Source organism: Mirounga leonina, unplaced genomic scaffold (genome assembly GCF_011800145.1).
Source record: "Mirounga leonina isolate KUSES-001 unplaced genomic scaffold, KU_Mleo_1.0 Mir_174, whole genome shotgun sequence".
NCBI lineage: Eukaryota > Metazoa > Chordata > Mammalia > Carnivora > Phocidae > Mirounga > Mirounga leonina.
Window position 1 is genome coordinate 23,635,155 of NW_023270451.1, and position 25,972 is coordinate 23,661,126.

The 25,972-nt window shown below is 42.5% G+C and overlaps 1 protein-coding gene across 3 annotated transcripts in view; it reads right to left on the minus strand.

Annotated features, from left to right (window-relative positions):
• The window catches only part of SLC25A13 (solute carrier family 25 member 13), a 180,053-nt gene that overhangs the window by 127,982 nt on the left and 26,099 nt on the right, over nt 1-25,972 (minus strand). For 2 of the 3 annotated variants that reach the window (XM_035020604.1, XM_035020603.1), the window contains exon 3: nt 17,958-18,100. In XM_035020604.1, coding sequence (XP_034876495.1) covers nt 17,958-18,100 — 143 coding nt within the window. Of the gene's footprint in view, nt 1-17,957; nt 18,101-25,972 lie in introns of those variants that run through there. The other variant, XM_035020605.1, reaches the window with a different exon arrangement.

Below are 25,972 nucleotides of genomic sequence, written 5' to 3' on the forward strand. Positions count from 1 at the left end.
TCTTTCCTTTCCTTCCTTCTTTCCTTTCCTTCCTTCTTTCCTTTCCTCCTTTCCTTCCTTCCTTTCCTTCCTTCTTTCCTTCCCTCCTTTCCTTCCTTCCTTTCCTTCCTTCCTTTCCTTCCTTCCTTTCCTTCCTTCCTTTCTTTCCTTCCTTTCTTTCCTTCCTTTCTTTCCTTCCTTTCTTTCCTTCCTTCCTTTCTTTCCTTTCTTTCTTTCTTTCTTTCTTTTCTTTCTTTCTTTCTTTCTTTCTTTTCTTTCTTTCTTTCTTTCTTTCTTTCTTTCTTTCTGTTTTGGTGCTCATTTAATACAGTTTTAGTTTTGAAAATTTACATTTAGATGAGCCTGAAGAAAAACCAAAAACGAAGCAGAACTGCAGTGCTGGGTACCTCTGCCCCCCCTGCTGTCCCTCTTACACATCCTCCCTAGCAGCCGGTGTGGTCACCACCTTTTCTGGTGCGGGTTACATGGGCTCTGTGTTAGAAATCCACCTGCTGAGTCTTTTACTACACACCTCCCCTCGAGGGATGCTCTGGTCAGAGAGCCTCAAAAATTGCCAGTCCTCCAGAGAGAACCACAGAAGTTATGAAACCGATTTGTAAACTTCCTTATAATTTGTCCCGTGCCTTTAGGAAACAAGACAATGTAATTGAGCTGGTCTTGGAGTTTGCCTTTGAACCTTTTCTCATGTTTTGGACTTGCCCCTGACTTCTACTAGGTCTTTGTCTCTTGGTCAACTTTCTGGCATCTTCCTTTCCGTACTGTTTATATTGGTATCATGAAACCTGATGAGAAGCAGTTGCTCCTGCCACTGTGCTAAAAAATTGGACAGAAGGAGTTCTATATTTTGAGGGCAAAGCCAACTAGATTTGATGAAAGATTAAATGTGAAGTGTGAGAGGAAAGGAGGAAGCAAGGATGTCTCCAGGGTTTGGACCTGAGCAACAGTTAAGATGGAACGCCTGAGATAGCAAATAAGAAAGGAAGAAGAGGGGCGCCTGGGTGGCTCAGTCATTAAGCATCTGCCTTTGGCTCAGGTCATGATCCCAGGGTCCTGGGATCGAGCCCTGCATTGGGTTCCCTGCTCCGCGGGAAGCCTGCTTCTCCCTCTCCCACTCCCCCTGCTCGTGTTCCCTCTCTCGCTGTGTCTCTGTCAAATGAATAAATAAAATCTTTAAAAAAAAAAAAAGAAAGAAAAGAAAGGAAGAACATTTTTTGAGAAAAGAATTAGGAACCTAGTTTAGGACACCTGAGGTTTCCAGAGGCCGGACAGATATGCAAATGGAGATCTCAAGTAAGTAGCTGGGCAGATAGGACTCTGGAGTTCAAGCAGGAAAAGAGGGCTAGAGACACAAAAGTAAGAATTATGAAGTATTTAGAACTGTGAGGTGAGATGAGAGGAATTAATGATTGATCATGTCTACATGGTGAAGCCTCCATAAAAATCTCAAAAGCATTCAGGGAGCTTCCAGGTTGGTGAACATGTGGCAGTTCTGGGAGAGGGCATGGAAGCTCCATACCTACACATCTCTTCCATTTGGATGGTCATCTGTAGCCTTTATCATATCCTTTTATAAAAACCTGGTAAAGAGTAAGGAAACTGTTTTCCTGAGTCCTGTGAGCCACTCTACTTAATTAACCAACTCAAGGAGGGGATCGTGAGAACCTCCGATTTATAGGTGATCAGTCAGAAGCACAGGGAACAACCTGGTCTTGCAACTGGCATCTAAAGTGAAGGCAGAGGGAGGCGGTCTTGTGGGGCTGAGCCCTCAACCCTCACGATCTGATGCTAATTCCAGGCAGACACCGTCAGAATTGAGTTAAATTATAAGACACCCAGCTGGCGTCACAGAATTGCTTGGTGTGGAGAAACCGCCCCCCCCCCCCCCCATTTGGTGACCAGCAGAGTCAGAGTGAAGTGTTCTGTGTGAGCAGTAAAGGAGACACACACAGGAGGAAGACTGTTTCCTCCTCAGGATCTCAACAAGAGCAGAACACTGGAAGAAAATCCGAGGGGAGTGCATTCAAGCATGAATAGGTGGGGTGAACTGTAGAGGGCCAGAAAAGAATGCTCTTGATGAACTTTCCAGAAAGAACAGAAGCGAGGCAGAGCTGGAGGAGAAAGTGGAATCATGAGAAGATGTTCTTCATTTGGTAAAAATACCGGAAGGTATGTGTATCACGAAGAAAGATGCCAGCAGTGGGGGCGGAGGGGTGGCAGGTGATATGCAGAAGAGGGGGAAGGAATGCTGGAACATTCCTGTAAGAACAGGGAGAAGGGAAAGCTGACTACACCATCACAGATGGTATTTCACTGGGTGGCAACAACAGAAGTGTGCACAGAGCAAGGAATAATCCCATTTAATCAGATGAGAAAACTGCCTCCAAAAGCTTAGGTCACCTGTCTCAGCTAAGATTCCAGAGCTTTTAAGAAACTTAGTTAAGGTGTTGGGGCGCCTGGGTGGCTCAGTCATTGGGCGTCTGCCTTCGGCTCAGGTCATGATCCCAGGGTCCTGCGATCGAGCCCCACATCGGGCTCCCTGCTCAGCGGGAAGCCTGCTTCTCCCTCTCCCTCTGCCTCTGCTGTGTTCCCTCTCTCGCTGTGTCTCTCTGTCAAATAAATAAATAAAATCTTTAAAAAAAAAAAAGAAAAAAAAGAAACTTAGTAAGGTGTAAATGTGGCTTTTTTCAACCACTATCCATGTTCCTTCCACTATACAGTGTCTTTCCCATTTGAACAATCCTTTCTGTCTGAGGGAAGCAGTGACCAGAAGAGTAACACTGAGATCTCAAACATCGAAGCCCTTTTCCTGTAGGAGTGGACAAGGGAGGCAAACACTTGGAAGCGTTTGAAGCAGGAAAGTGTGAAGTAGATAGAAGTAAAAGGATATCCTAAGTATAATTACAGTTCATCTAGTTCCTAATGGTGTGTCCAGTTCTCTTTGACAAGAACCCTGGGAAAATTTCCTCATGACCCAAATAACGTAAGCCTCCTTAAAAAGCAATGGCCCACAAACTTTAACAGGTATTAGAATAAACTGGGGAATGATTAAAAGTGTGTATTTTTTTTTTTTAAGATTTTTATTTATTTGACAGAGAGCGAGAGAGGGAACACAAGTAGGGGGAGTGGGAGAGGGAGAAGCAGGCTTCCCGCTGAGCAGGGAGCCCGATGTGGGGCTTGATCCCAGGACCCTGGGATCATGACCTGAGCCGAAGGCAGACGCACAATGATTGAGCCACCCAGGCGCCCCTAAAAATGTATATTTTTATCCTAAGTAGCCATAAAAAGGAATGAGGGTGATTTCTTTATATATTTAGAGTGATCTTTAGGATATATGGCTAAGTGACAAAAGCAAGTGTATGTCCTAGGGATAATATTACCCATATGTTGTGATGGTTAATTTAACGTGTCAACTTGACTGGGATCTGGGGTTAAACATTATTAAACATATCCAGATTAAACATTATTCCTGGGTGTGTCTGTGAGGGTGTTTCTGGGTGAGATTAGCATTTAAATGGGTGAACTGAGCAAAACCTCCCCAATGTGGGTGGGCATCGTCTATAATCTGTTGAGTGCCTAAATAGAACAAAAAGCAGAGGAAGAAAGAACTTGCTCTCTGCCTGCCTGACTGAGCTGGGACATCCATCTTCTCTTGCCCTCAAACTGGGACTCACACCACTGGCTCCCCTGTTTCTCAGGCCTTTGGCTCCAGAGTGAACTACACCATTGACCTTCCTGGAACCCCAGCTTGCTTTCTCAACCTCAGAATCACATGAGCCAATTCCTTATAAAAACAAATCTCTCCCTCTCCGCTCCCTCTTCCCACCCCCATACACACACACACACACACACACACACATATCTCCTATTGGTTGTTTCACACTATATATTGTCTCTCGTAGGGATATATATATACATATGTAGTATAGAGAGAGTTTACCTAGCTGCCTCTTGGGTATGAACGGGAACAGAAAAATGAACACAAGTTTACTTATACTTGGGGGAGAAACACTGTGTGGAAGAAGACAAGAACTAACTGAAAGGAGAGTGACCTCTAAGGAAAGAGAGGAGGCAGAGTGAAGGAGGCAGACACGTTAAGTCACATTTCTGAGTACACCTTGCTTCTGTTCATATAGCTTTGACTTGGGCAACATATGTTTTACATATTCAAGAATTAAATTAAATCTAAAAGAAAAAAAGCAATCCCTAAAATTTGGAAACAAACTGAAACTAATGAACCTCAACCATATATCAAGTTGGTGGCAAAACCACAGAGAGAAATGAATTGTTTCAAATAACTTTAGAACACAGTCTTTTCACTCGAAGTATTTAGTGGGATACATCACAAAAAGAGCTGAAAAGAAATCTTAAACATCATTCAATATCTAAAAGTTAGCAGCAATACTGGTGTTATCGTTTTGAATATAACCTACATGCTGCAAATATATAATTACATGAATGCTGCTGGTAACCAAGATTTTTCAATGAAAGAGTAAAGAGATGACAGAAAAAGCAAAGAAATAAAAATACCTCAAATTTAGTCTTGTCAATTGTTCAACTTTGAGTTAGAAATCCCATATGAACTGAAAACTTTTCCCCCATTAGCTGCTGGAAAGACCTCAAAGCAATGGGAACCCAAAAGAAGCACACCTGATACCTAGACTGTGGTCTCTAACTACAATTGCCCATTAAAAAGAATAAAGACTCCATGAAGAGTGGACGATTCTAGGTCTGGAGCAGGAAATACACAAAACAACGTCCTGTTGTACCAAAAACCAAGTAAGCTATCAAATACTACTGGATCCCTAAGGAGAAAATATAAATGGGCCCCCACTGGCCAAAATGAGATAAATACAATTGATTAAAACATGCCAAGTATTAACTTAAAAAGTATTCTATGAGTTCATGATACTCAATATAATAAAGGCCCCCACTCCCACAAAAAACAACCCCCAACTCACTGAATCCTCAGAAGTTATTACAACGCTGGCTGCTTATGCTGAGAACTGGCTCAGATCAAGGAATCTGGCTGACTTCTACTTCTAAGCCAACCTCCTCCCTGAAATCCAGATGCAAACATCTAACAGCCGAGCTCTCCAGGAGCACGTGGAATGGGCACGTCGATACTAACATGTCCTACAGAAGTCTTGCTTTTGCTTTCAAACCTATCCCTCCTGCAGGACTCCCTCAGTTGCTTAGCTTGCCCTTTCCCATCTCTGAGCCAATCCAGCAAGAAAACCCAAAATTCAACCACTTACCACCATCTCCACGATGAGCGCTCTAATCCTGCCATCTTCTGCCTTCTTCCACTCTTGCTCACTTCATTCTATTCTCTACAAATCAGCTAGGGAGATCCTGTCATAAAAATCAGCTAGGGAGATCCTGTCAAAATTTAATTCACATCATGTCAGTCCCATGCTCAAAACTCTCCAATGACCTCTCCTACATTTGGAATAAAACTGTCCAAGAGCTACACAACCTGGCCCCTGGATACCTTTTTGGTTTCTTTCACTTTCCTGCTCTTTGCCAGTCTCGGTCTCCTTGCTACTTCTCAAACGTGTCAAGCACTTTCCTATCTCATCTGCATCTGTTATTCTCTCTACCTAGAAGGCTCAACTCAGATTCTCACCTGGCTCACTCTTACTGCAGTCGCTGCCCAAATGTCATTTTGCAAAGGTCTTCCCTGACCACCCTACCCACCATGGCACCCCAGCGCTCACAGCCAGCCACTCACCACCTCCTTCCCGTGCTTTAATAGATGCAGCCACCTACCTCTGTATCTTATACATCTATTGGTTTACACTATTTGCTATATAAGAGTACATTGTTTACCGTTTTGTTTAGAACAGTGCCTGACACATAGCTAATGTCAATAAATATGTTAAATGAATTAATAAATCTGAAATTAACCTAGATTTTTCAAGTATTAGGTTCTCTCAGGTCTATAACACCTGGTCACTTTACTGCACTGCATGTCCTTTCTTACAGAGACTAAGTTACTTTACAATTTCTACACAAGTTCAATAGTCATCTTCTTTCATCTCTTACTCTTCTAGACTGAAAAATCCCAAAACCCCACCATCAATGGGAAAGTTAACAGGCACCAAATCTCCTCACAATTCACTTCAGGAATCCCTCGCAGCTTTAGTACAACTCTTTTAATTCCAGCAACTGCCATGCCCCATGCCAGGACACTGCCATTGGTAGAGAAACAGATCTTCGAGCAGCCAGGAAACAGAGCTTACCCTTGATTTCTTTGCCTTTAACATTTTAGATGTGAGTTTTAAACACCTCTGGTACAGAATAAAGCAAAACTAGACAACCAAACAAGAAAGTGGGAGAGCACTTGTTTTGCTCTTTCATTTTCTGAGCACCTCCACATGCTGAGAAGAATGTGGAAGAAGGGGTTGGTATTTTCAGTTGGCCCAGTAAAGAAAAATAAGAATTCTGAGAATATGGTATGCAACGGGACTCAAGATTGAGTCTAAGAATAGTGAAAGGGGAGAATGATCCAAAAACTAACCCTGGGGCGCCTGGGTGGCTCAGTCATTAAGCATCTGCCTTCGGCTCAGGTCATGATCCTGGGGTCCTGGGATCGAGTCCCGCATCGGGCTCCCTGCTCAGCTGGGGGCCTGCTTCTCCCTCTCCCACTCCCCCTGCTTGTGCTTCCTCTCTCTAGGGAGTGAAAGCACCAGTTTTAAAGACTTGTTATGAAGATTAAATAAGAAAATGGATGGAAACTGTTAGCACCAGACTTGGAACTATATACGTACTCAGTAACTATTTGCTTCCTACATTCTTTGGTCTAACCATCTAGGAGGAACTATCAGCAGAACTCCAATCCCACAGGATATTTTTGCTTTGAAAGTTTTTCAGGTAATAAAATTGCTCCTCTCGAGGCATTCTTACCACTCTGCAAGATCCCTATCTCCCAGGATGCATGATCTGGAGTACAACAGGACTAATCTCATTGTGCCCTTTATCCTGTGCATGTCAACCTCCACTGGCAGCCCTAGATTTCCCATTCACCTCCCCTCCATCACCTACATCTAATCCCCAGGGCTCTGTACTTCCCCTATTCTGTGCCATCTCTCAAAAACCCTTCCGCTGTGCCTTCTACAAGACATAATGAGCAAAATCTTGCTCAATCCCCTCTCTAAAGGGATCCCTTTCAGAGGAATCCTCTAAATGTCCCTTCGCCTTATTGCTCTAACCAATACCTGGCTCTTCCTTGAGAGCAATCCTCTGCAGCCCCCTCGTAAATACGGATGGGCGTTCTTCTGCCATCCTAGGTAGACCAGGCTTATAAACAGAGCAGGTATACTCCTTCCTCATCACCTCTTCCAGGCCATTCCCCAGCCCTTCCTTCCTTACCCCACTCCTGTTTAAATACTCACACCACCTGATTACACCACACAGCAGCCTTCCTGGTTTCTATCACCTAATGACCCCTGATTCATACCCCCAACCATATTTTAGCTCTGTGTACTAACATTTCAACACTGAGCCTTCAAACACCTAGACCTGAGGCACCTGGGTGGCTCAGTTGGTTGAGCATCCAGCTCTCGGTTTCAGCTCAGGTCATGATCTCAGGGTCATGAGACTGAGCCCTGCATCGGGCTCCACACTCAGCACAGACTCTACGTGGGATTCTCTCCCTCTCCTTCTGCTCCTCCCCCATTCACGCACGCGTGTGCACACGCTCTCTCTCTCTCAAATAAAATCTTACACACACACACACACACACACACACAAACACCTTGATCTCCCAAACACTTGAGCTCCTCCTCTCTTCCAGTGATTTTTTTTCCGCCCTTCTTCAGACACTCATGCCCACGTCAGACTCCAGAAGTCTCCATTACCGATACAGTACTTCCTTTTCTCAATGTCATGCATCTCACATTTGGGCCACTATCTCCTAATTTTCCCGCTCTTCCTTCCTCTTATACCCGAACTCAAACAGTCTTCAACCACACTCAAACATACAATTCAATAAGCCTACCACCCTCTCATTGACTCCTATGCCAATGTCCTCTCTTTGCCCCTTACCCAGATTCAATCTACAGGCAATCATTATAATCACTCCCCTGCATACTCCTCACTTTGCTGGCACCTCTCCTACTCTGATGATTCAATGCTCAAGCCCTTAACCCTGCTTATGTTGGTCCCTTCCTATTCCATGCCAGGAGCCAAGCAGCTGAACTCTGGAAAACACTCAGCCGCACTAACTGGTCTCATTTTGAAGTTCATGACCACAAACCCTCAGGTGGGCCCTCAAGTGGGTCCTGCCCGGGATCCTTTCAACACTCCCACTTCTAGGTAACTATGTAGTATACTCTCCTCTCTCCTCAAACTGCCAGTACCTCAACCCACATCCTCCCTCTCATCTATCTTCCAGAGCAGAACCAAGGAAACCAGAAGTCGACTTCCCCCAAATCCCATCACCACATCTACACAACATCTCTACCCTATACTCTACCTGCTCTTCCATTTCTCTAGCTCAGCGTTTCTTAGGGTTTTGGGGTATTAGGACCCCTTCACATTCTTATGAAATATTGAGGATCCCAAAGAGCTTTTATTTACGTGGTTTATATGTATAATTACTGTACTGGAAATTAAAACAGATAAACTTTTAAAGTATTCATTACTTCATTTACAAGTGAATAAACCTATTACATGGCAATATAAATAGCATATCTGTATGAAAAATAACTTCTAAAACAGAAAATGTAGTGAGAAAAAAAGTATTTTATGTCTTTGCAAATCTCTTAAATGTCTGACATAATAGAAGACAGCTGCATTCAATCTGCTATAATACATCGTTTTGTTGGAGGGATATGAAGGATTTCAGCCTCATGAAGATGCATAATTAGAAAAGGAAGAAGTATTTTAACAGCCTTTTCAGATAACTGTGGCTACTCTACAGTACAAGACCAAATCCTAACAAGTGATCGTTCCTCAGAGATCAGTTACAATGTGGAATCCGAAACTGCATCCCACTGTGTTACATTAAACTCCACGGGTCTGTCTTGCACTGGGAGTAGATCTCTTACCCAGGCATGATTTTGAAACCCTCTGTACTAGACGAGAAAACACCTTTCCCTAAGTTATGCCCATCTTCCAAATGTTGGCACATTTCATTACACTATATTATAAACTCGCAATCATTAATATCCCCACTAATTACATCAGAAAAGTCTAAGTATTGGGAAACTGTCACATGACAATTTTAATTCTCTCAAATAAAAAGTGTTCTATAAAAAAAATGACTAGCTCAGCCAGCAACTCAAATCAGCTGCTCAAGTGCTTTTCCTCAACCAACCACATGACAATAACCAGCAGCAATTCTTAATGCCAATTTTCTATACAGTCACCCAGAATTTTCAAATTATGTGTACTCAAGGATAAGATTTAATAAAAAGCACTGATTTTTACCGCTTCTTCAAGGACATTCTGAAGTGGACCTGACATCCTCATCACTTCCATCACTGTGAACGTGTGGTGGTGAAGAGCATGACTGCTCACTCGTCTTGTCTGGCCTGGTGGCGCTCCTTAACTGCAGCTAAGGCACCACACGTTGACACCCCCCCCCCCCCCGCCCCAACTACTCTTAGAACCATCCGTTCAAAGACAACACAGTGAAAAAGGCAGATATGAATCTTAGTATTATTAGGTAAACAGTTCTGACCTCACGGATTCCTTGAAAAGGGTTTCAGAGCCTCCCAGGGGCCCAAGGACCACACTTTGAGAACAGCTGTTCTAGATGAACTCACCCAGCTCTCACAAGAACCTACCTCCTTCTCAGACAATGCACTAGCATTTCTTCCTTTTCTCTCCTACATGTCAGAGCTCCGCTCTCTACAGTCATTCCTGTCAGCTTACATTATGCTGTCATCTCTCCACAACCCTCCTTTCACCTCCCCTCCCCCTCCAGCCCTGGCCCCATTTCTCACCTTCCCTTGACAGCAACTCTCCAAAAGAGGGCCTGCATTTCCTAGGTAGAAGGGGGAAGAGGAGGAGGGCTGTCCCTACATATGAATGAGAAGTGAAATCAACACCCAGTCATTAATCAACCCTTTCCCGAATTAAAAAGAAAAATAAACCCAGGCACCTGACATTCCTAAAGGTTTTCTAATACACCAGCGACATAATACAAACCTTTTTAAGAGTTCTTTTTAATTTGCTCCTTGCAGACAGTGTCTAGCCACCACATTGCACGCACCCCCCTACGATCTCAGACATCAAATATTAACACAAAGTGAGAAATGCAAAAAGAAAGGGGGTTAATCAGACACCTTGAGAGAAAGAAAAAATAACACTGATTCAATGAGAGCTGCTAATGAGGCTTTTTGTTTTGGTAGATTAATTTGGGAGTCTGATGACTAAGAAGAAAATTTAAGCTTCTCAGGTGACTGCTGTTGATTATTACCAAGTTTTTTTTTAATGAAAGAGATGCTTTTGCTTAATTCTATAGTTTATGAATTTCAGGTGTTTATCTGAAATCTGTGTCCACCCTAGTATGTAGAAAACGCTCCTCATTAGCAAACTGAAAGACCTCCTCTTATTGATTCCGGATTATATTTGACAGATGATGAGCATTTCAGACTGTGAACTGCTGATATTTAAATACATTACCCTAATACTCTTTAAGCATTGCCAATTGTAAACCTCATTAACTCCCAGCATGTGGCCAAGGCCTGGATCTCATCGCAACAGCCTCACAAAGTGAAAACAGGTATATAAAAATGATTTTATCATCAACAACATTATTATATCCTCCTTCACCTTGTGAAGTATTTAAAGGCCATACTTTTTTTTTTTTTTTTTTACCTCAGCTTAAGAGTGAACATGGGAAAGGCAGAGAACACACTTGATTTACACAGCCACACATTTTAAAACCCTAGATTTCTTTATTGTTTCTTCTTTGACACTCTTATTTCTCATGCCTCAAAAATGAGAACAGGCCCTGGACTCTGTCCTCTGAAGAGAAAGGAATTATGTGTTGATTATGTAGCTGTCATTTTAATACAATAAAGTGGGGGCTGTGATGGTAAAGTGGACATGTTAGCTCATTAAGAAATCCGGACTTCTGATATCCCTTTTTTCAAAAGAGGAGCCAACTTCTGTTCTTGCGCAGAGCGCAAAGAACTTCTATACCTGAGATGGAAAATGTGTACGTGTTAAAGTCATACATGATCTCAGCAATCTGATTAGATGCTGGAGCCAGCCAGCGCCCACCCCACACAGGCAGGGGTCAGGTTGTACCGGGAAGTGAGCATCCTGAGTCCAAGAGGCCACACACCCAATATCTCCAGCTTATTCAGGCCCCACTTAGTCTTCCCAGGTAAGAAGTTCAAGTACTAGGGAAAACAGTTTTGAGCCAAGCTCTCTCTAGTGAGATATCCCTTAATAATAAACAACAAACAGCAAAGCTCAAAAGGACATGCACAAAATTTATTTTTACTTGCTCCTGGTAGAGAGCTGTGTGAATAATGTATAAAAATCACCCTTGGATAATATACAAAGAATGCTTCATTCCCATTTTAAACAAAAACATAATGATGACAAATCTAAAACACACATCAAAAATCATACAAATAAACCCAACATCAAGCAGAGAATTCATACTGTTCAGCTAAGGTAAGAGGGTCTGGCCCCTAAAACAGAGGGTCCTAGAGACCCTCCGTCCCCTCCCTCTCCATTCTCCTCAAATGCTGCAACAAGCTCTCCTTATCCATGAGTCCCACCAAACAGAGTTTCCAGGACCAGGCATTCAAAGTTTCTTCTCATCTCTCTCAGGGAACTTCACAAATTGATTAAACCCATTATTAAATCTATTAAAACAGTGCAATTTGGGGAAATCTAAACACAACAGGTAATTAGAAGAGGGGTGGGAAAAGGTGAAATCAAAGACTCTGAGTAGGCTATAACAGGCAAATTGTGCCAACCCCCAGACTCAAATTATCCTTTGATGGCTCCCCATCACTCTCAGAATAAAGATCCCCGATCCTTGACATGAAGTACAAGTTCCTACACAGTCTGGCCACAGCCTGCCTCTCGCATCACTGTGTCCTGCACTTCCCATGCTCCTGGCATGCTAGCCTCTGCATTTCAGAAAATGAGCAAGAAGCTCACAGAATGGAAGTGTGACCAAGTCACTACCCAATGAAACACTGAATCAGAATGAAGAGTGCTCCAGAAAAACAGAATCCCTGTCCGCAAAGTTCATGCAGTGCACAGGCGTTTAACTTCCATGCCTAGAGTTCGGCCCAAACCCACACAGAAATGAAGCCTTCAGGAAGGGGCTGTGCCCTCACAGAAACAGGCTGCAGCAGGGGTGTCCTGGAAAACGTTGGGATCTAGCCAGAAGTTACTACTGGAAAAAAGGCTGTTCACGATCAGGCCGGTTTTGACTACAGGCTTTCTAAACCACAGAGAAAACAGGTATGTGAGGGTACGCGTTTCCGGAGCTGCTGTAACAGGACTAGTACAAACTAGGTTGCTGAACACAACAGAAGTTCATTCCATCACAGTTCTGGGGACCAGAAGTCCAGAACCAAGGTGACAGCAGGGTCACACTCCCTCCAAAGGGAGATACTTTAGGGGAGGAGCCTTCCTTGCCTCTTCCAGCCTCCGGTGGCCCCAGTGTCTGTGTCACATCTCTCTCCACTTCTCATAAAGATACTTACAGCATTTAAGGCATGGATAAGCCAGGGTAATCTCTTCAAGATCTTTGATTTAATCACATCTGCAAAGATACTTTTTCCTAATAAGGTCACATTTCCAAATTCGAGGGATTGATATCTTTAGGTAGACATTATTCAGCTACTACAGTGAGTAACCTAGAAACTGAACTAGAACTTCCATTCCTCAATATGCCTGGGCTCTCATCACTTAAGGGGGGAGGGGGAACAAATACTTCTTAGTAGATTTACCTATGTTTGGTCAACAAATTGCTGTGAAACAGGCCAGATATTGGACTAGACACCGGAGATCTGAAAATATGCAGGACCTGGTCTATACATGCAAGAAACCACAGCTGGTGGGCCAGTATCTACCCAAGAATAACTATTTCAATTCACCCTGACATCTGGGTCAGCACAGCTGCCACTATTACTTAAATGCTAAAGTTACCGATCTACAAATCGTTTTTCAGATTTTACTAAGCTTATGCACTAAAATCCCTCTGGCCAGCCAAGCGATGTGAAAAGAGCCTGGAGAGACAAACAGAGCCCACACCAGTGCTTCCCCTTTGTTTGGTGTAGGTGTTGTGCTTCCATGGGCCAACATGTGGCTTCATCATGTGATTTTGTCAAGGAACAGTAGTTGATTTGGGAAGATGATTTGTGACTTGTGAACTTGATAAACGCTATGCCTCCAGAGAAAGGGAAAGGAAGGGGAAATGAAGGCATTCGCAGTTTTACATTGAGAACAGATGTATGGCTACACCTATTTGTGAAGTAAATACTGAGGAGCTGCGTGTCAGGGTTAGGCTTAGGGAAAATGGCACGTGAACATCTGAACAGCCTTGGGTCTTAGGCAGGTCTCGGCTCAAACACCAGCACTGTGCTACTAGCTCAGAAAGCCTAAATAGTTTGGACAAGTTCTTCAACTTACTCCATGCTTTTGGAAAGAGTTACAATACATATGGTGAGACTTAAAATATTTCTACCCATGCATCGAGAATGCCTCTAAGTTCTTTCAAGGGAATTAATTAAACAAAAGGAAAACTAGAAACAAAAAGAAAACTGAAATAACTCTAGAAGGGCATGACTTCATAAAGTATGGTACATAATTTCATAGAAAATGATGAAGCTATTTATCACTGTTAATATGAACCGCATACAGAAATGAGAATTGGTTGATGCAGTCTAAAAGATTATAAAAGAACTGCAATTAAAATGCATTCAGATTATGGAAAATATTGATTCAGGTTAACAAATCACAGGAGACACTGAAAAAATTCTAAATAATTGTGTCGAGATGAAAAGATTATGGGTGGTTATTTTCCCTTTTGAAACTGAGGTTTTTGCAACTGAAGGAAGAAAAAGTCATAGGGCAACAGATTGAGGCCATCTAAGATTTTCTCTGTCACACCGAAACACTGAGATTTAAGATAATACAAAATCTGAAAGAAAATGTCAAGTTAAAGAGGATGACAAGATTATGACAGAAAAGGCAGTCTGAAACAGTGGAAAGGCCACACGGTCTTTGGAGGGAGTCAGGCTTGATGCCAAACAGCTCGATAACCCACAGCCCCAGCTAGCTCATCTGCACAACCAGGAAAGCAGAGCCAGCATTTTAGATTGTTATAAGTTTTGAAAAAATATACATGTTATGTTATGTATGTACAACGTATGTTACATTACTGTATCTAATGAATCAAAGGCTATTATTTTTGGAGAGTACCTATAAAAATAAATAGGAAAAGCATGTATGTTAATGGGGGAAAAAAATTAGAAGGTATTACAATTATATAATACCCATAAATATATTAATTTAATAAGGAACCAACATGTTCACCAAAAGAGATCAAATATTAGAAAAAATCCTGTTGTGTTAAATTTAAATAGGAAATGTCATTATGAAGTTTTGATTTTTTTTTTTAAGTATATGTCTCCGTTCTTTCCACTGAGAAGCCAGAGAAGTAGTAACAACCTAGTGACAATAAGCCAGTGCCCAGCTTTCTGTTTCTAAGCACCGTTCCCAACCTAAAAGAACCAGGACAGGACTTCTTGAAGAAGAGTGATTTCCAGGTTAGAGGAAGGAAATACCCACGGTGATCATGGAACATCTTAGTTGCCTGAAGCAAGGAGCACTCACAGGCACTGGAGTTAGACTGAAGGGACTCCCCCTGCCCACACTGGGACAAGCTGAGCATCCACAAGAATAACAGTAATAGATTATAATTCATTGAATTTAAAATAAAAACTTCCAAGACTTTATACTGATATAAAGAGAGAAAGAAAACAGGGTTGAGGGAAGAAAGCTTTCTCTTAACAAAGAATGCTAGACAATAAATATAGAAGAAATGACAGAATTAGAAAAATCACCACTTGTCTTTCGGGGAGCCTAGGTGGCTCAGCCAGTTAAACGTCTTCCTTCAGCTCAGGTCATGATCCCCGGGTCCTGGGATCCAGCCCCGCATCGGGCTCCCTGCTCAGCAGGGGAGTCTGCTTCTCCCTCTGCTTCTGCCCTTCCCCCTGCTCATGCGTTCTCTCTCTAATAAATAAATAAAATCTTTTAAAGATCACCACTTTTCAAACCGCAACATAACAACTAATTCAGGAAAGGATCATCATCGATGCTAACACTAGTGGATGAAAAGTTGCTGGGAGACAGGATATGCACATGGTCTCAGGATTTACTAATTACAAACAAAAATGATCTCTGTACAATCTAGGGGATGCCACCTTAACCAAGTGATCAAACCTCCCATCACCAATGCTATGACAACTTGCCTCCTGAGGAGGTACCACAGGTAGTACAGAATCACTCCGAACCTGCACCAAAAACTTTAACATGAATCCAGGCCTGAGAAAGCAATCAGACGAGTCCAGTATTGTGGGACTTTCAATAAAATAACTGGCCTGGGTTTTAAAAGTCAGTATCATGGAAAAAAAAAAAAAAAAATTAGAAGGCAAGGGTCTGTTCTAGATTAAAAGAGATATAACAACTAAATGTAATAAAAGAACCTTGACTGGATCCTAGATTTAAAAACAAAAAAGCAAAAAAAAAAACAAAAACCAAAAACCAGCAATGAGCCATTTGAGGCTGGGGGCAGGGGGAAAGATTCAGTATGTTAGAATACGGACCGGAAATTAGAAGATACTTCACAGCACTGTTAATTCTCCTAAGGAAGATAATGGTATGGCGGTTATGTAGGAGAATGTTCTTATTCTTAGAAGATAAATGCCAAACCACCATGACGTCTACAGTTTAAATAGTTTAGCCAAAAAAGAAAATGGTGTGTATGCATATATTTGTATGTAGAAAGCATGTGTGTGTAAAAAGAGAAGACAAAGGTGACAAATGTGTTAACAACTAGTCAATCTAGGTGCAGAGCATGCTTTGTTCATTGTATTCTTTATAGGTGTTCATTATATTCTTTCAATGTTTCTGTAATTTAAAGAATTTTTAAACTATCAAGTAAGAAAAAAAAAAAAATGAATCTTAAACCTTGAATCAGACCATTCTTGTTGTATGTGAGCTTGGTCACACTTCCTACGAATCATGAACACAAGGCGTGTGAAAGTAACCAAACTTCCCCCCCCAAAAAATACATCTGGAGAATAAATCTACGTTCTATCTAGCTTTTGCTTCAATGGACTAGTGTGAAATATACATCAGCCTCTCCAAGCACCAACCAGCAGAGGCCCTGTGAGGGAATGATGGCCTGCTCATACATTACACACACTTTCCCACCAAGCAAAAAATGCTGTGTTGGGGTGGAGACAGAAAATAGAAGTAACCCAAATAACCTCTGTCAGAATAATAAACAGAGAAAGCACGATCCAGCAACTCTCCGGGATGTTATTGTAAGTATCACAGCCAATATCCATCCCTCTCCCTCCTATCTGCAAGACCTTCATTTTAGAGGAGATTACTTCGATGGAAGATGGGACCACAGGCGCATAAATAAGAAAAGGGAAATGCTGGTAAAAATTGAAAGCATTTGCAATACACCAAAAAATTTTTATAGTTGTATCTTAACCAGTGCATGTGGGAAAAATCAGGTGACAGAGAAGGCCCAGAGTAGAGAACACCACTCCGGAACAGCAGGGAACTGCAATCTACGGAAGGGGATGCTGACAGGTAGAGCAAGGGTAGGAGGCTGGGTCTACCACAGTTAATATGGAGAAGGCCAGTTCTTGGACATGGTACTTGGCTATTAGGGGACACTGGTATTTGTATTACCAAGAGTGTGGGGCTCAATATTCCACACTTAATGGTAAAAGCCAACTGCAATCTTAAACAGCTTAGGAAAAACTCATTTTTTAAATGTGACAACACTGGTAAGGGAAAAAAAAAAATCCAAAGGCATTCAGCAAAGTGTCAGTCTCTTCTAGTTTGGGTAGAATGCCCTTCTTAGTGATTTGGAACCATCATATTATTCTGTCTGTTAGATTCATACGATTTAATCATATGGAAGATTTCAAAAGCTATTTGAGCAGAGGAAAAGATCATAGAAAAGTTACGTTCATAGAGCTATATTTTACATTTACTCACAATTTTTACAGTTCCCTTGAAAAATACCAATATATGTACAAATATTCTAGTAGATCTCATACCACTCATCAACTACAATAAGTCTCTGAAACTATAAGCAGTTCTTTACTGTCAAAAAATACACACATAGGGGTGCCTGGGTGGCTCAGTTGATAAAGCATCCGACTCCTGATGTCGGCTCAGGTCATCATCTCAGGGATGTGAGATACAGCCCTATGTAGGGCTCTGTGCTCAGCGCAGAGTCTGCTTGAAATTCTCTCCTTCGCTCTCCCTCTGCTCCTCCCCTCCTCAAGTGTGCTCTCTCTTTCTCTCTCCCTAAATAAAGTCTTAAAAAAATACACACATAGGGCGCCTGGGTGGCTCAGTCGTTAAGCGTCTGCCTTCGGCTCGGGTCATGATCCCAGAGTCCTGGGATCAAGTCCCACGTCGGGCTCCCTGCCTGGCAGGAAGCCTGCTTCTCCCTCTCCCACTCTCCTTGCTTGTGTTCCTGCTCTCGCTATCTGTCTCTGTCAAATAAATAAATAAAATCTTTAAAAAAAAAAAATACACAATAGAATCCCCAACTGTGATAAGAAGGAAATGTTAAAGGTATTCCTAAAATAATGAATTAATTGTAACAGGTAGAGAAAATGCTCAAGATGGAAAAGTATTCATTGACTTCCTAATCTTTAAAGCAACAGAAAGCTATTTCAAACAAAAAAATTAAATGAGATAATTAAAAACAAACATACCCATCTTTGGTCTGATCCACTACACCACTTAAAAGCTCCACAGTCTTTGGATTAGGCTGGCTTTCTCCAAAAATGTTCAAATATCGAGTGACGAAGTCATTGGGAGACATGAAAAACTCACCATTTTTTTCAATGCTTGCATACTGTTTAGAAAAAAAAAAAGATATTTTACCCTCAAAAGTATATAATCATGGGATCAATATGCGAAAAAGCTGAAAATATTCAAAGGATAAAACATCAGATATGATAATACACTTCTCAAGCACAGTTATTTCCAAACACCTCATAAAAAAAACAAAAACATGTTAAATGTGCCAAGTTTTATGTTTATACCAGTGGTTCTCAGGTTCTCAACTGTGGGCAGCTTAGCCTGATTGTCCAGCTTATAAACACCAACGTCCCCTAACAGCCAAGTACAACCTAAGAGGCCCAGCCTTCTCCCTAGGTTTCCTGCCTTTCAGGGATGGGGGGAGGGGTGGGCGAGGTTTCTCTAGCTCTACACTTCTTCCGTTTGTATTTATTTTTCCCCACAGAGGACATCTGACAGTGTCTGATGACAAATTTGACTGTCATAACCTGAGGGGGAGGGACGCTACTAGCATCTAGTTGGGAGAGGTCAGGACAACCCCCTACAACAGAGTGATCCAGCCCCAAATGTCAACAGTGCTGATATTGAGAAACCCTAGTTTACAGAAATTTGGAAAGACAAATTACATCTTGTTTTTAGCAAGGACATACAGCTTAAAAAAAAAAAAAAAACAGATTTAATTATAAAATCATGGATGGAAACAACCTAATTCTTTTGCCCCCATTCCTGTTTCAAGGGCACCAATAATGCAAGAAAGGAGGACAAACAAGCTAAGCTGGAAAGAAGCCGTATGGCTTCTTGTGGGATTTTATGGAAGAAGATATGAAAGGCTGCTCTAGTTAAGTGTCTTCTCCATTCTAGAGTGGAAATGGTCAATGAGAATTAGGTGCACTCGATGCTTTTTCACAGTGTTCCTCTTGCCTTTAGTGATAGATTCCAGTGCCCATAAGCGGGAAGCTGCTCATTCCTGTTCCATGGAGTCCCAGGGCCCATGAGAAATGCTGAAAAACAACATGAGATCATACGGTATCCTGATGGTGCAGGAGAGGGCCTGTTGATCCTGGGGACAGAACAGTGATTTGGGGGTAAGGAGGTGAACTCCCTGAGCTACTTGAAGAACAAGGTGAGATGGATGACAGTGACCACACCGGAGGCCACGGTGATGTGGAGGCGCCGTGGGGGCACCCGGGAAGGGAAATGCAACCATAGTATCTCCACTCCCTCCGCAGCTGCTGCAGAGTCAAGTCCCATTACGATTGTTTCTACAAGTCACTTGTTATTTCTACATTTTAATTCCAAGGCAGGACAAACTCTTGCTTAGATACTCAGTAACAAGCTCTGGAGTCCCTCAGGCCTGGCCGGTGCTGAGCTCTGCTTTTGCCTCTCACCACCTGTAGGACCTCAGGTAAGTAAAACTTTCCCGGCCTCTGGCTCCTCCCCTGTAAAATGGGGATAACATTACCTGCTTCTTAAGGTCGATGATAGAAATAAATGAATAATCATGTAACACACTTAGCACAATGCACTACACACAATAAGCACTTTATAAATGTTCTGTACGATCCGTTTCCATTTAACATTTTTTTTTTTAGCACGGTACAAAAGAAAAGCTCAAAACTGGTCCAAGAATCCCACTATTCTTCACTTAGCATTGAACTGGATTTTTGGAAATGTAGAAGAATTATATTTTGATTTTCCTGAGGCAAAACAAGACAGGAAGTACAAAGGAGATGTCGCTGCTAATTACAGCGATCCTATGATTGAGAATCATACCTATGTTTGCTTACAGCAGTGAGTAATTAATTTAGTTAAAAACACAATTTAACTCTTCTCCCACCAGTAGACGTTTAGGTTATTTTCCAGTTTGGGGTGTTTTTAAATAAAGCTAAGGTAACCAGCCTTGTATATAACAATTGTCCAAATTCCTGGCAATCTTCAATGGCTAGACTCCTGGAAGAGAAATTGAGTTAAAGGAGAGGAACCTGAAGGCTCTTGATACTTATTATCACACTGCTCTCCAAAAAAGACTGTACCTATTTACACTCCCATCAGCAGTGTGTGAACATGCCCTTTTCCCCCTTTGTCTATCAGATTTGTTGCAAATATTTATCCAGTTTGATACTTGTAGATAATTGAGTCTGTAGATTTTTTTTCCTCCTTTGCAATTTCTTCCATTACTTACTTCTAAGTCTAGAAGCTAAGCCTTCCTCATCTCAAGACTAATATTCACCCACATTTTCTCTTAGCTTTTAAATAGCTTTATCTTTTAAGTTTCAATACATTGTTACTTTATTTTTTTATGTGACTTGAGGTAAGGATCCTCCAACTTTAGTTTTTTCCACTTAATCTCCTGGTTGTCCCAGGAGCACAAATGAAATCATTCTCCCTTCCCCCGTCTTTAGGATGCCACGTGTATCACAAACTAATTATCATATGATCAACAGGGAACAGCTTGGCAAGTAAGTCCATCCTCAACGCCAGTTCTCATCAGTCGGCAACAAATGGCTTCCTAAGGTAGAGGCTCCCCTCTGGGGCTGCCCCCAAATTCCATGGAGAGATGCCAGGACACGCTGACAGCTCTTGCAATCCCTGCCGCAGGAATCCTTGCCAACTGACCTGTCTACTCCTGCAAGACTGCATGCATCTTACTTGCTACAACTAGAGAGAAAGCTCTGTCAGGACAGGATTTTTTCCTGGGGTTCTCACTGCAGCATCCTCAAGGTCCTGGACTGGTGGCAGGCAGAGAGTGAAACGTGTCCAATAAATATCTGTCGAATGAAGGAAAGTTTAAAATTATTGTACTACTTTCCTCTCAGGAGTTTTCTGGGCCATGATCAGTGTTTGATTTTTTTTTCCCACAAGTAACCTTCAGAATCATTGTCAAGCTGCTGTCCCCTAAAAAAAACTCCACTGAAAGTACAAAATAAAATTACAATGCCATACCTCTAACCCTTACACAGGACAATTAAAAAAGTATTTGCAAAAACATGGAGGAAATGCAATTCTCAAATACTGGTGTTACGAGAGTAAACCGTTAAACCACTTTAGAAGGCTGCTCGGCAGTGTCACCTCTAACAGAACATGCACGGAACCACAGACACGGCAATTTCAACCATAAGTAGGTCTCTAACAGAAATGTGTGTAGAGAAACGTGTGTGTATTTTTTTACTAAAAAACACGCTTTAGCATTTTAATGTCCACAGCAGCATTACCTTCAATAGCAAAAAAATAACTCAAACATCAACCAACAGTTATTGGAAAATAACTCAAACGTCAACCAACAGTAGGATGTATAAATGAACTCCTGTGGTACAGTCACGCTATGGAATACAACACAGCAATGAGAATAAACTAACACCAACCACATGTAACAACGGGGATGAATCTTAACTAAAGCAAGAGTGAAAGAAATGAGGCACAAGAAAACACAGTGTTATGATTCCATTTCTATAAAGCTGAAAACCAGACCACTGGTTACGCTCAGGAGGAGTGGGTAATGACTGGAAGGGGCATCAGATGGCTTCTGGGGTGGTTACATAGGTGCGTGCTCACTTTGTGAACATTAATGGAGCTGTACATTTAGGATCTGTGCACTTGATTTATACCTCAATAATTTACATTTAAAAAAAAATTGAGACGTTTTCTGCCCCAGTTTTTAGAGGTGATAATGAAATAATTTTGTAAATGTAAGAACATATTAATCTGAACACGGAAGACACAGTTTTCTTCAGTCTGCAAAACCAGCTCATTACCAAGGCTGGGTGGTCTGCCTTGCGATTACGGTAAAAATGTCAAAGGTTGCTCCTTCGACTGACAGAGATGGATTCTTCATAATATGAATGTCCTGACAAAGGTGCCCCGCTGTCCTTGCACCAGTGAAAGGAGGGGCAAATGGTATTTAATCCTTCTTCGGGACTAGATTTTACAAGTGACCTGAAGCCTCTCTCTCCCTTACAATTTTTGTAAGTTTTAATATGATTAAACATTGCAGGCTATATGCAAAAAAACAGGTTCAAGAGTATTCATTACAATGTTGTTATACGAGCAAAGCAAAAAAGACAACCAAGCACCCAATAATAGGAAGCGGCTAGATAAATTACTGTAAAAACAGCCATACACAGGAACAGCACACAACAATAAAAATACTGTAGAAATACATTCAATTATAGGAAAAGGTTTTCCTAACATAGTAGGTGAAGGGAAAAACTGGAGAGAACAGTATTTTTTCTCGTGTTAAGGAAGAAGCTTTAGGGGCGCCTGGATGGCTCAGCTGGTTAAGCGTCTGCCTTCGGCTCGTGTCATGATCCCAGGGTCCTGGGATTGAGCCCCGATCGGGCTCTCTGCTCAGTGGGAAGCCTGCTTCTCCCTCTCCCACTCCCCCTGCTTGTGTTCTCTCTCTCTCTCACTGTGTCTCTGTCAAATAAATAAATAAAATCTTTAAAAAAAAAAAAGGAAAAAGTTTTATATACATAGATAGAGAAACAAAGATAGGTATATAAAATACATATTTATATATATAGACATGGATTTTATCTATATGGCAGAATCACAAGTTACTTTTCTTTACATACTTCTGCTTTTTAAGTTTTTGCCAATGAATATGAACCATTTTCTCATTTTAAAAAAGTTTTATTTTAAAAAAAGAAATTAACTGTTTTTCCAATTTTGTTAACAAAAATTCTAAATACATACATGTGTTGACAAAGAATAATTGTAAAAAATCCAAGTGTAATTCACTATGTATCATCATTACAAATTATCATAGGGCCTATTCCCCTTGTCTAATCCCTTTACCCAGTTTTCCCATCTCCCACAGCTTACACTACAGGCATTCAGCTACTTCCACCTGTAAACAGTACACATCACCCCCTTTGCTCTCCCCTGAGCTAACCATTTCCTTCTCGATTTTCCCCTTCTTATTACTAGCATCTCCCTGACCCAGGCTATCTATCCAGGGGTCATATTTATCCCCTGTGCCCTCTCATCCACTGTACAAGATCATTTCCATCAAGCAGTCCTTCAAAATGTTTTAACCTTGCCCATTCTCCATTCCCCCTGCGGCCACAATCCTAATCAAGTCTTTAGGGCCACACACCAGGATTATGCCCAAGGCTGCCTAACTCATGGCCCTGTTGCACCAACCAAATCTCAAACCCATCCTGCCAGTGTCACTGGATGACCCAGAAAACCCCCAACAGCTTCCTATTTTTCAGCTGACGTGCCAAACTCCCAATTACCTTCTAATTTTGTCACCCATACCCTGTAAGGCTTGGCAGACTCCCTGCCACAGAGATGAATTTAAATAAACATTTGAAGGGCGCCTGGGTGGCTCAGATGGTTGAGCGTCTGCCTTCAGCTCAGGTCATGATCCCGGGGTCCTGGGATCGAGTCCCACATCGGGCTCCCGGCTCAGCGGGGAGCCTGCTTCTCCCTCTGACCCTCTCCCCTCTCATGCTGTTTCCCTCTCGCTCGCTCTCTGAAAAATAAATAAAATCTTTAAAAAAATAAAATAAAATAAATAAATAAATAAATAAATAAACAAACATTTGAAGGAGCAAGAATCCTTCAACCTGGAGAGGCTGTGTGCTCCCGAGCCCATCTCCCAGCCTTCCCTCGAAGGTGGCCCTCCCCCCCGGAATTCCTCAGCTGCCCTCCTCCCTGACTCCCCAGTTCCCACTCAGCCCAGGGCTCTCCCAAGTCCCTCTCCAAGGAGCCTTCTCTGACCACTGCCCACCACAGGGACCGCTCCCTCCTCCCGTTCCTGTGGCATTTGCTTTCACCACACTGGCAAGCAGGCACACCTAGATTCTCTTTCACCTACTGTGTGCCTGTAAATCTGGTCTCGCGTATAAAAGCTGAACTCCTGGAAGGCATGGTCACTGCTTATACCTCTCTTGTACATCCCACTCACCGCAAAGCTTCATGGTGTTTTATTTAAACTGTGAGCACTCAGACACCTGCTCAAATTAACATGCAGTCAGGGAAAGAACATGTCAACACCTAGGTTCGAAACAAAACTGACCACACCTGGACTTCAACTTCCACACCCAGACAAAATGTCAGCTGCCACTTATCACCAGAAGAGGCTGCATCATAAACTCAGCCGCCTCAGGCTAGGAATGCTAGACACCAGTCCAGCCCTGCCTACCACCCAAGTGCACTGCCCAAGAGCCTGTGCTCTGGGTCACCCCCACCTGGCACTCACAGCCCTTTGTTCCACACCTGCTGCCGCCTCTGCCCAGAACGGTCTTCCTCTGCCCCACAGGCCTCCTCTACCTTCTCCAGCTGTAAGTACCTACTCACTGTCAAGCCCAGCTCCAACATCACCACCTCTCTGTAACTGCAATGACCCTTGCTAACAAGATGTAATTAGCCCCACGTCATCTTCCTACTAATTAACGCCATATAATGCTTATCAACCGTATCATGGCTTTTTTTTTTTTTTACACTTACACACAGTGAGACAGGAAATGGCAGGAGCCATGATTTATGCATCTTTACATCCCCAACACTTAACACTGTACTTCACATACAGTAAGCAAATCCCCCCCAAAAAAGAAGTGGAATTTAACTCTTCTCAAGGATAAAATAAGCCACAATTGGGCCCACCTCAGTCCTCCAGGACCCCTCTCTCTTTCCTTCTCTCTGCCAGTTCCACTGGCTCTCTCTGACCTCCACAGTTGCCAACTCCTCTGCTATCAGCACATCTGGTCCAAAGGTCCACCTCCCCCCCGAGCTACAGAAGAATCCTCTAACTAGTGTAACAGACAGAAGGTTGGGATATTTATCAAGAATAAAAGTCAGGAAAAAGTCATAGAAAATCAGCAAAGTAGTCAGGTTTACCGAGTGCTTACTGCTGATCCATACTTAACGGAAAAGCCCGGCCACAGTGGAGACGTGCCTGGCAGAGCCCCCATGGGCCTCATCCCTATTCTCCTCCCACCACAACATCATCTGTGGCAGATGGTAAACAAGAGATCCCCCACATGCTGAGCCAAGGTGGATTTGTGTTGGTACTACACTGCCCCAGCCTGATGAGATCACCCAAACCTCTGCCAGATCCACAATCCCTTCCAGAAACTGCTGATCACTGTTTTCTGCATGGATGGTCCCCCCCTTCCTGGCCCCATCACCCCCTAGGACTCTAAGTCACACTCTCATTCAAAAGCCACGTAGTCTTAGCCACCCCAAGAGAAGACAGCATTTCCCTATGTGCTCCCAAAGATCCCACCCCAACCTTCAGGCTCACTGACACAGAAACCTCACAGGTGGCTTTCCAGAACTCTGCATGGAATTCCTACCCGACCAATCTGATTTGTCTCCAGTAGAGACTTGCCTCCTGTTGACAGGGAGCAGCTGGAAAAGACAGGTTGTTCCCAAGTAGGATCTCAACCTAACCAGCTGCCATGTGGCTCAAAAGGTGGACACAGCTTTTACCCAGGTGGAGCGTTTCTACTGGATCACGCCAAAAGACCAGTAGGTATCCAAGATGCACCATCTATTGAGACACTCAGAGTTTTTCCCATTTCCTGTCAGAAGGATGCCCGCAACTATCGCTGGTTTACAAAACAGAATAGAGAGGTCCTGAGTTCAAAGAATGATTATGACTTTGCCAGCTCAGGTTAATGAGCTTTTATCCATTTTTCTAGGGTCTCTGGCAACCCACTACAAGTGGTCTCCTAGAATTATACTTTGAGTTTTATATTATAGATCTTAAATACACACACTAAAAATGTCTACGGTTCCCTCATACACACCTCATCCCAATCACGGTGAGCCCCCAGTGCAGGGCAACAGACGCTAGTCCAGGTGCAAAACAACGCATTTCTATTTCCTGGACTTTCATGATCTAGAATCCTTTTCCACCTTAGAATCTCTATACTGTGTTGTCCTTTCAGGCTAAAACCAGATTTATAAAGAATTCTGC